Here is a 14,015-nt window from a genome sequence, read left to right as displayed (position 1 = left end):
CGTCAGTGCTTTCAACTGTGTGTCCAACTGCCGTTGGTCTCAACTGATCAATATGTCGGCGCCAGATCAGTCCCGGTGCCACCTGTACCTCATACATCAGCGGACCTGTTTTGTTAACAATCAGCCCTGGACGCCACTTTAGATCCCCTCGATAATCCCGTGACATAACTGAGTCACCAATCTCTAACTGGCGATACTGTTTACCCTTGTCAATCGCTGCCTTAATGCTCTGCTGGTGTTGTTGGTTAACCATCTTACGGTTTAAGTTAGGTTTCACCAAATCTAGGAGAGTACGCAATGGTCTTCCCAGGAGTAACTGTGCTGGGCTCTCACCGGTGGTGGAGTGTGGCGTGTTCCTGTAAGCTATGAGAAACTTCGCCAACTTCTCCCTCACTGGCTTGGGGCTTTGACGCATGGAACGCAAAGCCTGTTTGAAGGTTTGTACTGTCCTTTCCGCAAGACCATTCGTCGCTGGATGGTACGGTGCTGAAGTTATATGGCGGATGCCATTGGACTTGACAATTGTCTGGAATTCCTCAGAAACAAACTGTGTACCATTGTCACTGACTATCTGTTCTGGAATTCCAAATCTGGCGAACAAATCGCGTAGAATTTCGATAGTCGAACTTGAAGAAGTTGACTTGACTGGAACCACTTCTGGCCACTTGGTGTGTGCGTCGACAACCACTAAGAACATCGAGTTCTGAAATGGCCCTGCGTAGTCGATGTGTATACGCTGCCATGGTGTAGTGGCCCACTCCCACGGATGTAGTGGTGTTTTAGCAGGCATCTTCTGGTTTTGCTGACACCCGCTGCAGCCTTTCGCTAGCTCTTCCAGATGACCATTGATATTAGGCCACCATACGTAGCTCCTCGCGAGTGCTTTCATTTTGACCATGCCCAGATGCCCATCGTGAAGTTCCTCTAACACTCTGCTTTGTAACTTATTGGGAACTACCACTCTCATTCCCCATAGGATACAGCCTTGGTGAACTGTCAGTTCATTGCGTCGCTCGTAATAAGGCTTGTCTCCCTCCACACGAGTAGACCATCCTTTCACGATAGAATCATGTATCCTCGCTAGGACAACGTCACGACGTGTTTCTCTTGCCACTGCTTCACTGGTTATAGGTAATGGCACAAACTGAGAGGCGTGGAACACCTCTGTTGAATCCACCTCCAAGTCCTCTCGCTCTTTCTGCTGGAGAGGTAGCCGCGACAGTCCATCGGCATTGCAGTGTTTGGTTGTACTCTTATACTCAATGATATAGTCGAACCCAGACAAGAACAATGCATATCGCTGAAGCCTTGCAGCAGTCATGGCTGGAACTCCCTTTTCTGGGTGGAAGATGGCAGTGAGGGGCTTGTGGTCTGTAATGAGCGTAAATCGTCTCCCATAGAGGTAAACATGAAATCGTTTTACCCCCCACACAATGGACAGTGCCTCCTTGTCTATCTGTGCATACCGTCGTTCAGTCTTGGTCAACGATCGGGACGCAAAAGCTACCGGCCTTTCGCTACCATCGGACATGACGTGTGAAAGAACCGCGCCGATGCCAGTTGGTGAAGCATCACATGCCAGCCTAACCGACAATGCTGGGTCATAGTGCGTTAGCACCTGCTCAGATGTAATCATACGCTTAGCTTCAGTGAACGCTCGCTCGCACCGTTCAGTCCACTGCCATTCGTTGTTTTGCTCTAACAACTGGTGTAGTGGGTGGAGAACTGTAGACGCATTGGGCAAGAAACGGTTGTAATAGTTTACGAGCCCTAAAAATGAGCGAAGCTGTGACACATTCTCAGGTCTTGGTGCACTGACCACTGCTTCAATCTTCTCTTGTGTCTTGTGTAGACCTTCCTTATCGATCTCATGCCCACAAAACTGAACTCTATCTTTGAAGAACTCACACTTCTCCTTGTTAGCCTTCAGACCCGCATCTTGTAATCGCTTGAGTACACTCTCCAGGTTCTCCAAATGTTCTTCATCGGTTTTGCCCGTGACAATCATGTCATCAAGGATGCACTGGGTCCCAGGTATTCCCTGTAATACCTGGTCTATGGCACGCTGCCAAATGGCTGGAGCCGAAGAGATGCCAAAGACTAAGCGATTGTATCGAAAAAGGCCCTTGTGTGTATTAATCGTAAGGAGTTCCTTGGATCTTTCGGTTACTTCCATCTGGTGATAAGCTTGGCGAAGGTCAAGCTTGCTGAAATGTCTACCGCCAGCCAAATTTGCAAAAATATCCTCTATACGTGGCAGAGGGTACTGTTCTGCAAGAAGTACTGGGTTCACTGAGACCTTAAAATCGCCACAAACTCGTACCGATCCGTTTCGCTTGACTACCGGGACAATTGGGGTCGCCCATTCACTGTATTCTACTTTAGAGAGAATACCTTCCTTCTCTAAGCGTGTCAATTCTGCTTCTACTTTGGGGCGGAGTGCGTATGGCACTTGGCGTGGTTTATGAAAGCTGGACTGGCAGCCTTCCTCGACCTTCAAATCCGCCTTGTAGCCTTTAAGTGTGCCCAGATTTTCGGAGAATACAGACTCGTACTTCTGTAGTAGCTGATCCACTTTGCGTGCCATACCCCCTTCTGAAGTCTTGCTAAGCTTAAAGGTTTTGATTTCACCCCAGTTCAGTTGAATGTTGGACAGCCAGTCACGCCCAAACAGTGCTGGTCCCTGCGTCTCAACAACTTGTAGGTTTAACTCTTTTTCCTGGCCCTTGAACTTAACATTACATCTCATCTCTCCCTTAGGTGTGATTTTCTGCCCAGTGTATGTCTTAAGTGTCACAAGGCTCTTTGAAAGTTTCACATGATTAAAATGTTCCTTATATAGTTTGTATGGAAGTACAGACACCGCTGACCCTGTGTCTAGTTCCATCTTGACCACCTTTCCCTGTATTTCGGGGTTGACCCATATTACGTGATCCTTGTCACCCACATTATTAACCTCAAGGGATGCCAAATAATCATCGCTGTCCCCGTCATCGCTGTCAACATAATTTACTGGGGGTTGGGAAGCTTGTGTCTCTTTTTTCTTTGATTTACAAGCCCTCACAATGTGACCAGTCTTGTTACAGTGGTGGCATTTTTCTTTCTTGAATGGACAACTTTTGTGATCATGAATTCCCAAACAGCCGTAGCAACTTTGATCACCCGTTCTCTTGGGGGAAAAAGAACCCTTTTTCTCTGAAAGCTTGGCTTCTCTCTTGAATTTAAGCTTCTTGCCTGGCTTTGATTTGGCTAATAAATCGATTGATTCTGACGTTTTATTCCCCTGGAGAGCTTCAACATCCTTGTACGATTGCTCAATAGCTAAGCACTTTGCAACAGCAATGTGAAATGTTAGTTCCTCAAGCTTAAGTTTCAAAAGCTCTGTCATCATCCTCTTATCTCGAATACCCGAAACCAGTCTATCTCTAAGCCGTTCCAAACGCATGGCGTCGTTAAATTTGCAATCCATAGCTAGATGTTTCAAAACAGCAACATATTGACTCACCGTTTCTCCTGCGTTACGTGCTCGGTTGTCAAACTCATACCTGGCTACTAAAGCAGACTTCTGTGGCTTCAATTGTTCGCGGAGACGCTCTACGATTTCGTTGTACGTGAGAGAATCTTCTCCTAACAAGGTCGGAGCCATCAAATCTTTCGCCAGTTGGTACGTTTCAGTGGGAAGATTGGTTAACAGGATGGCTTTCTTCTGTTTCGCGTCGGTCACTCCATTGGCCACGAAGAAGAATCCTAACTGTTCTGTATACGCCTCGAAGTCAGTTCCCACAGTGAACCTTTGAACTTTTCCGATGTTACGAACTGGATTTGGTGCCGTATTTGCATCGCTGGCCATCGCGGACGTTATGTGGATTTAGTTTAGGGATGTCTTCACTTTTAGCAGCCAAAAAGGTCCCTTAAAATCCCATCCTCGTCGCCAAAATTGTCATGTATTACTTAAGAACTACACACCCTAAACAACATGGCGGTTCGGTAAGTAAAAGACTGTTTTAATGAATCCTGATGCGTGCGCATGAGCAAACCATATATGGTAGCACACAACATACAACACGCTGGAAAACCATAACAGTACCCTTACTTTCTCTTCGCCGCGATTCACCATCCTAAATCGTCCCCGACTTTCTCTGTGCGACCTCGTAGCTCAGTCGGCAGAGTAACGGTAGATCAAATCCGGAGGTCGTGGGTTCGATTCCCACCGAGGTCAAAAGATTTTTTCTTTGCCTCGTGTGGTTCCCTGTTTCCCTTTATTAGGGCTAACGCCCGGTGGGTTATTCATGGGTTTAAATAACACTTTAATTTACACTTCAGAGTTAATTCTCTGTTTCACCATTTGTGTTCCCAGTGCTACGCGGCACAACATTCATATGTACCCTTACTTTCTCTTCGCCGCGATTCACCATTCTAAATCGTCCCCGACTTTCTCTGTGCGACCTCGTAGCTCAGTCGGCAGAGTAACGGTAGATCAAATCCGGAGGTCGTGGGTTCGATTCCCACCGAGGTCAAAAGATTTTTTCTTTGCCTCGTGTGGTTCCCTGTTTCCCTTTATTAGGGCTAACGCCCGGTGGGTTATTCATGGGTTTAAATAACACTTTAATTTACCCTTAAGAGTTAATTCTCTGTTTCACCATTTGTGTTCCCAGTGCTACGCAGCACAACATTCATATTTTCTATTATGGTCAATGATATTAAGGCCATTCTACCAAATCAGAATTTACTTGTGAAATATGCCGATGATTTAACATTAAGTATTCCAGTAAAATCGCTGGCTAATAACGGCAATTTAGCAGCTGAGGAGGTCCGATCGATCGTCGCATGGACATCTGCTAATCGTATGCAACTAAACTTCAAGAAAACGTGGGAGATGCTTCTTAGAGGCAAATCCACTAAGGCCTTACCTGCTCCTCTGGTTTCTATAGAGCGTAAACCATGTCTGAAGTTGTTGGGTGTAACTTTTCAATCTGATCCGTGTAACTGGGATTTACATTTTGATAATATTATATCGAAAGCCAGTAGTCGTCTGTACATCTTACGTGTTTGTAAATTCTATGGACTGCCGCTGGATCATCTTCATCTTCTCTTTATCAGTCTTATTCTACCTATATTTACATATGCTGTAGAAGTATGGGGCTGCGCGTATTATCATAAGTATCTGAGTCGCATAGACAGGCTGTTCAAGAGAGCTTTTAAGCTTGGCTACTGTAAAGAGCTTTTTTCGATTGAAAATATTATTATTCTAAAAGATAAGAAGTTGTGGGCCAAGATCACCGACAGCGATTTTCCAACAGCTTTAGATGACCTTTTGCCACCAGAGCGAACAATGGATACGCTACGTAAGAGGCGCCATAATTATATTCTCCCGCTTGTCAGAACTGAACGTTTCAAAAGGACCTTTATTAATAGATGTTTGTTCTCTTATTAGTTATTCAGTTAGTAATTTAGTTAGTTTATTAGTTTTATACTTGCTGATTTCATGTCATTATAACTAAACACGTTTGTTGTTTAGAGTGCTCAATAAAGACTTATTATTATTATTATTATTACACGTTTGACAAAGCCGTCAGATTTCGGAAAGTGTTCTTCGGAATTGCCCTTAACTTGTTTTGCGATAGATTTCTGAGAGGATAAGAAAAAGAATGACAATCAACAAGATCAAAAACAAATTAATGAAGCTAAACGCTTGAACCTCCTGTGGTGGGTTTACACGCTTGTGAAGGAGATCTATAATAATGATAACAATAATAGTAATAATGATAACGTTAAATATTTGCAATGCGTGAAAGTCTCAAGCATGATTAGACACACACCAAGTGTCTAAGCGACAAATTCAGTTGAAGTGCAAAAGAAGACAAGCGAATTTATCCTTAGAGGTGTCTGCTGAGAGAAATGACCCCAAGAGCATTGAATAATAAAATTGCTGAATCAGTTGAAAGGAAAAAAATAAAGGACATGGAATAAACGGTGCAGATCTATGTAAATGTAATGCACCCAGCCTAGACCCGGATCGCTCGCAAGCAAATAGGAATAAGTCTGACGGCTATGATAAAAATAACAACGTGAACATCAACTCACATGTCTGCAAGCAATTTCAGATTTGAGAAGGCATCCTCCGGTATAGATTTCAAACGGTTGTTTGAAAGATCCCTAGACAACGAAATTTTTTAAAGAATGTAACTTCAGAAGAGAATCATGAGGAAATAATCATTTACACGAGTATCTGATTGTAAGTATTGGTCACAGGAATAAAAATACTACGTGGGAAAGTACTGGGTAAGATTTAATGCGTCAATGCCGCAAAATTGTTGATTATGATACGATGCGATTTGGAATAGCTTAGACCAGGCTCTTGTTATGAAGAGAAGAACAATCAGGCAAGAAAAAGACCACATCTGTAAAAGGAAGTCAGTTATATCCATTCAACACATTCTCTCTCTCTCTCTCTCTCTCTCTCTCTCTCTCTCTCTCTCTCTCTCTCTCTCTCTCTCTCTCTCTCTCTCTCTCTCTCTCTCTCTCCCCAACCCCCCTCCCTCTCTCTCCCTCCATTTTTTCCTTATTATTATCTTTAATTGATTGAAAACTCAGCAGAGGCTATATCTGGACTTTCTGAGAAAGCATAATAGCTGGTGATATTTGTTATTCACAATTAAGTCCCTTAGCTTTATGAAATCATTTGGTTAACCTTTGAAGTCATGTGATCACTTGGATATTAACAGAACTCTGTCATTATTAGCAAGTCTTCTCGGCATCTCCTGCTCATATATTTCTACATCAGTATGACGTCGCTTTTCTGAGATCTTCAACATGCGTAAACTGAACTACAGAATAATGTAGTATTATCAACTGAGTTGATAACGTAAATTGGCCACCGCGAAGAGGTTGAAAGCTGACGTTTCGAGCGTTAGCCCTTCGTCAGAGCAATGACAGAGGGCTCACTCTCGAAACGTCCGCTTTTACACTCTTCACGGTGGCCAATTTACGTTATCAACTCAGTTGATAACACTAAGTTTATTTACCCTGTTATACTCTCCCACCAGCGCAGCAGCACAGTTTCTTTAGAAACTTACCCCCTTTATTCATTTGAACTACAGAACCAAAAAGCGACGTAAAGAAGGCTTGTTTACATTGAAGAAGAGTAATCATAGCCGCTATTTTAAAGTAGGTCTATAAATCACTTTCACAGTGAGAGAATAACGTTTTACTTACAGCGACACCGTATTTTCAGGCAAGTTACTGGGTACTTGTGTTATACCAGTGCACTTGACACGAACTCGTGTTCGATCAAAGGGATAGCAGGTACAATTTCCTGGGTGAACATCCTTCAAATAACTGAATCCTGAGGCTACGCACGATGACAACATTGCCATCAGCGTAAGACGTGTCCATAATGGAACTGAAGATTCCTGGTACATCTGCAGAATGACGTTGACGTCATGTTTAATTTCAAAAAAACTGTAAATCACCTGTTCATTCTGATGTTCCAAAATTCCCCAGCAATAAAAGATGGAGAGAAATGCCTCGTGTTTGAAAATAATACTTCCAACAATGTTCTTTTGAAGCTAAAGTAGGCTAAGTTAGTCTGTGTTTCTGTTTATCAGTACCTTCAATGAAAATAAGTCGTGCGCTCAAAAAACAATGACGTTTTTCTTAACCAACTTTTGTACCACTTTAGTTAACGAGGATACTTACGACATTAAAAGCATAGAAGCATACTTGATTACTACGTAGATTAATGTCAATAATGCCTCAGCCACGAAAATAATTGAACTTACATCGGAGGTCGGCCCGCCGAACAACAACTGCGCCGCCTTTGTCGGTCGCTTTAATGACTACGTTTTGGCGTTTTCTTGGACTTTTTAGTGCCGACCACTCTTCCAAAGAAAGATTGGAAAATTTGGTGTTACGACTGAATTTAAGTTTGTTGATATCGTGGCCACTTTTTTGATGAAAAAATCTAAAGATGCGTACTAGCCCTCTGGGGGAATGCATTTAGACTTTCGAACCTGAAGTGTTTCGAAAGTATCTTCGTTCGAGATGTTAGAATTATCCTCTTTTTCATGAAAAAAGGCTTTCAATTGAACGTGGCGAAGGAATTTTTTAATGTCTTGCTTAGCTGAAAATTCGTCGGCTTTTTCGGATATGGGAACAAAATTTAAGCCCTTACTAAGAACTGATTTTTCTGAATCGGAAAGTGGTCAATTTTCTGGTATGGTTACTGCAGTTTTGAGGTTTTCAGGCCACGAGTCGCTTGTAATTTTAGGGCCGATAGGTTGTCGAGTTTTTGGGCCTTAATTTGGTGCAAATGGTTAAAAAGTTTAGAATTGGAATCCTAAATTTTGGCACGAATGGATTGTACTGAAACAGCCGGAGTTAAGCCTTCAGTTAAGACAGCTAAGAAAGAAAAGACAAAAAGAACAAAAGCATCAGCTTCAGGGGTTTTTTCCCCTAATTGACTCTATAAAAAAGTCAATAGATTGGAAAATTTGGTGTTACGATTGAATTTAAGTTTGTTGATATCGTGACGACTTTTTTTAATGAAAAAATCTAAAGATGCGAACTGGCCCTCTGGGGGAGTCCATTTAGACTTTCGAACCTGAAGAGTTTCGAAAATATCTTCGTTCGAGATGTTAGAATCATCCTCTTTGTCATGAAAAAGGGCTTTCAATTGAACGCGGGAACAAAATAACGAAAACATAGCACGGTTTTTTCCTCGTGATATTAGGGTAAAACCCTGGGTGATTTCATTTGTAACATAATATATCCTCCAATTTCGAATAATCAACAACTGTTCCTTCCTCGCATCTCGAGCGAGTTGTTACTCAGTGGGCGAGGGTGTTGTTTTCGCGTTTTCTGTAATTAATTAGTGTGCACGTAAGTTCGTTTTGGATGATCAGCGTTGTATTAATCGCACAGGGCAATCTCTTCTATCATTGATACCCTGCGACTTTATCGTTCTAGTATTTTTTATTTCATTTGTAACATAATATATCCTCCAATTTCTAATAATCAACAACTGTTCCTTCCTCGCATCTCGAGCGAGTTGTTACTCAGTGGGTGAGTGTGTTGTTTTCGCGTTTTCTGTAATTAATTAGTGTGCATGTAAGTTCGTTTTGAATGATCAGCGTTGCATTAATCGCACAGGGCAATCTCTTCTATCCTTGATACCCTGCGACTTTATCGTTCTAGTATTTTCCAACAGTAAGCAATCTGGAAAACTGGACTTAGCTATTGGTTCGGACGCTGGACTTGTAAATATGGTTCCTCCTGGCTCTGGATTTGTTCTCGGTCGCTTCGAGTTTAACACCAGCTGGTCTGCCTCTTGCCAGTTGGGATTTTCTAGCACTTTACCTTTATTTGAGACATAAATTGTTCATCATTTATTTACAGAGACATGCTTTCCTGGATCTTCTGAAGCAAAACTTAACACTTCAACTTAGAAGCGTAACGGTCTGCTAAACAAACATTTGCCGCATAAAGCGTGATTGATTGCCTGATTCCTTTACATCTCAACATGTTAACCGGTTCTAATTGCTTCCTCTTAACAGTGCATGTCATCAGTGACTGCCTGTCGCAATGAAACTTCATGTACTTCAAGAGCCGAAAGACAACATTTTTATAACAGTCAAATAAATGAAATAAGAAGATCCTCGCAGCTAAGAACACTACTGAAACTAGTAGTTGTAAGTAGGACCTGAAAAAAATTATTTTCAGGTCCTACTTACAACTACTAGTTTCAGTAGTGTTCTTAGCTGCGAGGATCTTCTTATTTCATCTTTCCACCGCAGTGCAAATATGTGAATTTTCATATATCTAAATCTTCAGTCAAATAAATATATGTTATTTGCCGGCTGGGAGGTCCGTATAGTGAAAAACTGTGACCGAGGTCTTGAAAATACTGCCCGAGGCCGTAGGCCGAGGGCAGCATTTTCAAGACCGAGGTCACAGTTTTTCACCATACGGACCGACCCTTAGCCGGTAAATAACATATTTATTGTTTTTAAACTTGACGAAATTCTTTCCGAAAGAACCCGAATGATTTATGGACGTAAATACGGCAAGATCTTCCATAAACTGAACAATTTTTGAGTGGGTAAATGATAGTTAAAATAGAGGTGATGCAAATTTAAGAGAGATGCCTCAGCGAAACATTTTCATTTCCGTAACGATAAAGGTGATTTAAAAGGCTTCCAAACAAACTTTGAAACATTATTTTTACAAGTATCTGTCACAATCTGACACCTGTCAATTAGAGAGCGCGCAAGAAAAAAAAAGCGTAGGAACATTTGAAAACAAACAGGACTAGTTTGGCAAGGACTGTCACGACAATGTTTTCTTCAAAATCAGTTAATGATCTAACGGAAAGTATTATTCACTCTCATCGACCATTCATTCATGTACGAAGATTTACCTCTGTTCATTAAGTAAACGGCGAGGAAAGTAATTGTGAGTAAATTCAATTTTTTTATTTTGAAGTTGTGAGAGTTTGCTCGTTTGTTTGCTGTAATGGCGTATTTAACTCTGATCTTTCCTTCACAAAAACTAAATTCGAACGGCACACTCCAACGAGACACAAGGGAATGTAATGCAGCCTTTTCTCAAAAAATTCCTTCAATTTCTGTTGTGCAATTTAAGGTACAAATGTCCAAATTGAACGGAATTGGAAAGACTCACCAGGAGCGTATATTTGTTGTAGAACCTAAATTAAAACTTCGCTTGCTCTTTCACTATGAACAAATTGCTCGAGAAAATTCAGATATTAAATGAATGAAAGTTCCATCGTTCAGTTTAACTGTAACCAAATACCTCACGTTTCAACTTTCTGGGTACTTTTTGTGAACGATTAAAATTAATTGCAGACGGTTTTTAGGCCGCTTGTCAACCAACGTAATGACACTATTGTTTATACAAATTCATTCTGAAACCAATATTTTTCTGTCAACCAAAGTGATTTGAGAGAGACAAAAGAGAGGATTCATAAGTTATTTATCGGCTTGAGGTAGTGACCGACTTGTTTGCTTTAAAATACTGCCCAGCCGGAAAACGAGGTATATTTATGAAAAACGACAACGAAAGTTGGGATGTACTCGACGACTCACGAAAGCGTTACCGTGGCCCGTGGGCAGAGATAGGAAAATACTGACCGGGTAAAGAACCAATCAGATTGCGAGATTCGTTACCGTGCCCTCTAAAAAAACCATAATAGCCATTCTTTCATAACGTTAACTTAATATCAAGTTAATGACAATCACCACATTTCCATTATTTTTGGTAAAAATTCACCGTTCTTTGATTAATGCCCCATGTGCATTCTTTTAAATAAAAATCTTCAATACCTGTAACGAGTACAACCTAAGACTTTCAAGCACAAATATGAGTTTTTTTTTTAATCAAAGGCGCCTGCATTAAAGAAGTAATTGCTGAGACCACTGCGTTAGTTTTCACCCCTTATCTCCTTTGAAGCCGTCATATGGTGTTGTGCAGCGCTCCCTCGTGAGAGTTCTCTTCGGCGAGCATTGCATGACACCCGAGAGTGTTTAGGGTGAGTATATTTTCAAGTCTTCATGATGTATTCAAACTCTTGATCCTCTTACTTAACAGAGTCTGTGAATAATGGCCACAAACGTTCACTATCAAGCTGTGATCTTCCTCTTTTGCTGCGTGATGCTGTCCGCTGGCTTACAAGTGGAAGTAAAAAGTTTGAAATATTGCGGTAAAACATTTCTCCCTTACTTAATGAATTATTAGTTATTTTTTTGAGGGTATTCCTATTTTTTCTTGTGTAAAATATCATCAATTGATAGGGAATGATCTAGGATGTCAATTTTTTTTGTCCCTTTGAAGTTCAGGATAAGTCCAAAAAGAAACTGGGTGCTTTTTGGAGACTATAGGGGCTAGGGGATGGTTTTCTTTATGGGTGTAGAGCTGTAGATAGACCAGCATGGTGTGCATTGAATACAAACGTTGTATTCCAGGTCCTCCGGATAAAACCTTAAAGTACGAGGTTTCTCCATGGCCGGTGATGACAGATGCTGATTCTGTCAATGTCACGGTTACGTTCACCCCTGGTAAGTCGTTGTGTTACTTTTTAAAAGAGCTCACTTAATCAACCCGAATTGGAAAATAGTTGTCAGACATTCCAGTTTGGCGGTAAAAACGTTTCAATGTCGGTGGTCAAACCTAGCTTCAAATATTTTAGTGGAGAGACTGGACACGAGAGGATAAAATTCTCTTTGGCTAGACCAAGAAAGTAGTCAAGATAATTGACACTCTCCTTTATAGCGTGATCCCATCGCTTATTAATCTTCTCAGTTTTAGGTTTGTCTTAAACACGAACAGTTTCAAAGAGTTTCTCATCAAATCTTTTCTATATATCTCCTTACAGCGAGAGACATTTTCTCTTTGTCTCTCTTTTCAACGTCACGAAAGATGGAAAAACCATCATCGAACGGAATAAGGAGTTGAATTGCAATCACGTGCCATACCACTGCTATTTCTCAGCAGACGGTGAGTATTCATCAGGAATACTTAATCAAGATACAATTTCCTGCCACATTATTAACGAAATTAAAAAGGTATTGCAGGAGTAATCTGCACCTATTCTGCATAAAAACATTGCCTGATATTTTTCGTCACACGATTCAGGAGAAAAAAATATTCTTTTATTCGCCGAGACACTCAGTTACTCCCTCTAGGTTTTCAGCTTTGTTAAACAGCAGAACTTATTACAGAGAAGTTCTTCATATTATGTATTTTGCATTACAGTTGTTATAAGTACGAAACTTATCAAATGTTAAATCTCACAAAGATAAGCAAAGATGAAGAAAATAAAACCTGTATCCATTTTAAAAACAAGAGAAAGTATCTGGCGAAATTTCTCTTTTTATCTGCACTTTTAGTTGGTTACTTTTCTTATGTATTTTACTAGCCAAAACGAAGGAATGCGTTTATGCGTGACATAACTGTCTCACCTCTTATTTCCTCCTAGAGACCTACACCTTGACCAGAACAGGCCTTCACATAATCAATTTTTCCCCCATCTTTTTTAAGGTATAGTACTTAGTAGTTTTTTTCCATACATGTTGGCTCCAAGGAGGAGAAACATTCTATTTACTTGTTTTTAACAAACATTGTACTGGCATTTCGATGGCTAACCCATGATGCGCTCATCGTGGAATTATTGGAGTCTGTTCTTTGTTTTTGTTTTCTTTTTAATCCTTCTGTTGCTTTTTGTCAAATGCGCTGTGAAGGAATCGATTTGAATGGTTGTACAGCAGTGTACTTATTTTGTTTACATTTACTGGAAAAAGGGAATTTTCAGTGAGGCCTCTTCTCTTACCATTTTTTCTACGCATTAGATCACTGCATTTATGCGTGTTTTTTAATTTTTTTTAAGTTGAAGCTATTTTTCAAATTTTTTTAGTTATGCGTGGAAAAATAAGGCCCATCCGTGATATCCTTTAGATATCTTGGTGAAGTCAAAGGTTTTATAGCCTGTGGCTTGCGTTTTCAAGGGGATATCTACAACTCGTATGCGTATACAAATAGAAATTGATGTGTAACTTTTGTATTTTGCTGAAATAAATTTAAGTGCTTGCGCAAACAAGAGTCAGTAGACACTGCTTAGGTATAAACCGCCTCACCTGACGGGGTACATGATGTTGAAGTCTTGCGATGTAATATACTTTAAACCAAATATATGCCTATGTAGATGGCGTCTAGAGCAAAGCATCAAATGGGCAATTAACAGACCCTGGTTTTTTCCTTTGTAAACGAACAGTACATTTTCCAGAAAGGACTGGCTTTTAGGACTACTGATGGTGTCTCGTGATTGAGCGATACATTCCCCAACGTAAAAATGAATTAGAAGCATATTACAAGAAGATTATGATAGGTGAGTGTCCTGTGGACCCGCACATTGATAGGTGAGTGTCCTGTGGATCGCTCATAACGTTAAGGCTAAGTTCCGCACCCGAAAGCTCACTTATCTGGTGTTAACTGATAGTAGG

General features: G+C 40.8%; 1 protein-coding gene and 1 long non-coding RNA gene across 2 annotated transcripts in view; one reads left to right on the top strand and one right to left on the bottom strand.

Moving 5' to 3' along the window:
* LOC149047619 (uncharacterized) overlaps window positions 1-7,922 on the bottom strand; it is a 15,887-nt gene extending 7,965 nt beyond the window's left edge. The window contains exons 1-4 of the mRNA XM_089203991.1: window positions 7,782-7,922; window positions 7,216-7,421; window positions 6,085-6,156; window positions 5,557-5,628 (exon numbers count right to left, since the gene is read on the bottom strand). Coding sequence (XP_089060117.1) covers window positions 5,557-5,628; window positions 6,085-6,156; window positions 7,216-7,421 — 350 coding nt within the window. The 5' untranslated portion in view covers window positions 7,782-7,922. The remainder of the gene's footprint in view (window positions 1-5,556; window positions 5,629-6,084; window positions 6,157-7,215; window positions 7,422-7,781) is intronic.
* Window positions 7,923-11,980: 4,058 nt separating this feature from the next.
* LOC149047618 (uncharacterized) lies at window positions 11,981-13,050 on the top strand. The gene is made up of 3 exons (XR_016185890.1): window positions 11,981-12,074; window positions 12,392-12,513; window positions 12,995-13,050. It is a non-coding gene; the product is annotated as an uncharacterized LOC149047618 (long non-coding RNA).
* Window positions 13,051-14,015: the final 965 nt, after the last annotated feature.

Source organism: Pocillopora damicornis, chromosome 4 (genome assembly GCF_964200805.1).
Source record: "Pocillopora damicornis chromosome 4, jaPocDami1.2, whole genome shotgun sequence".
NCBI classification, from domain to species: Eukaryota; Metazoa; Cnidaria; class Anthozoa; order Scleractinia; family Pocilloporidae; genus Pocillopora; species Pocillopora damicornis.
The sequence above is the reverse complement of the archived record's forward strand: the minus strand, read 5'-3'. Positions and strand labels throughout refer to the sequence as shown.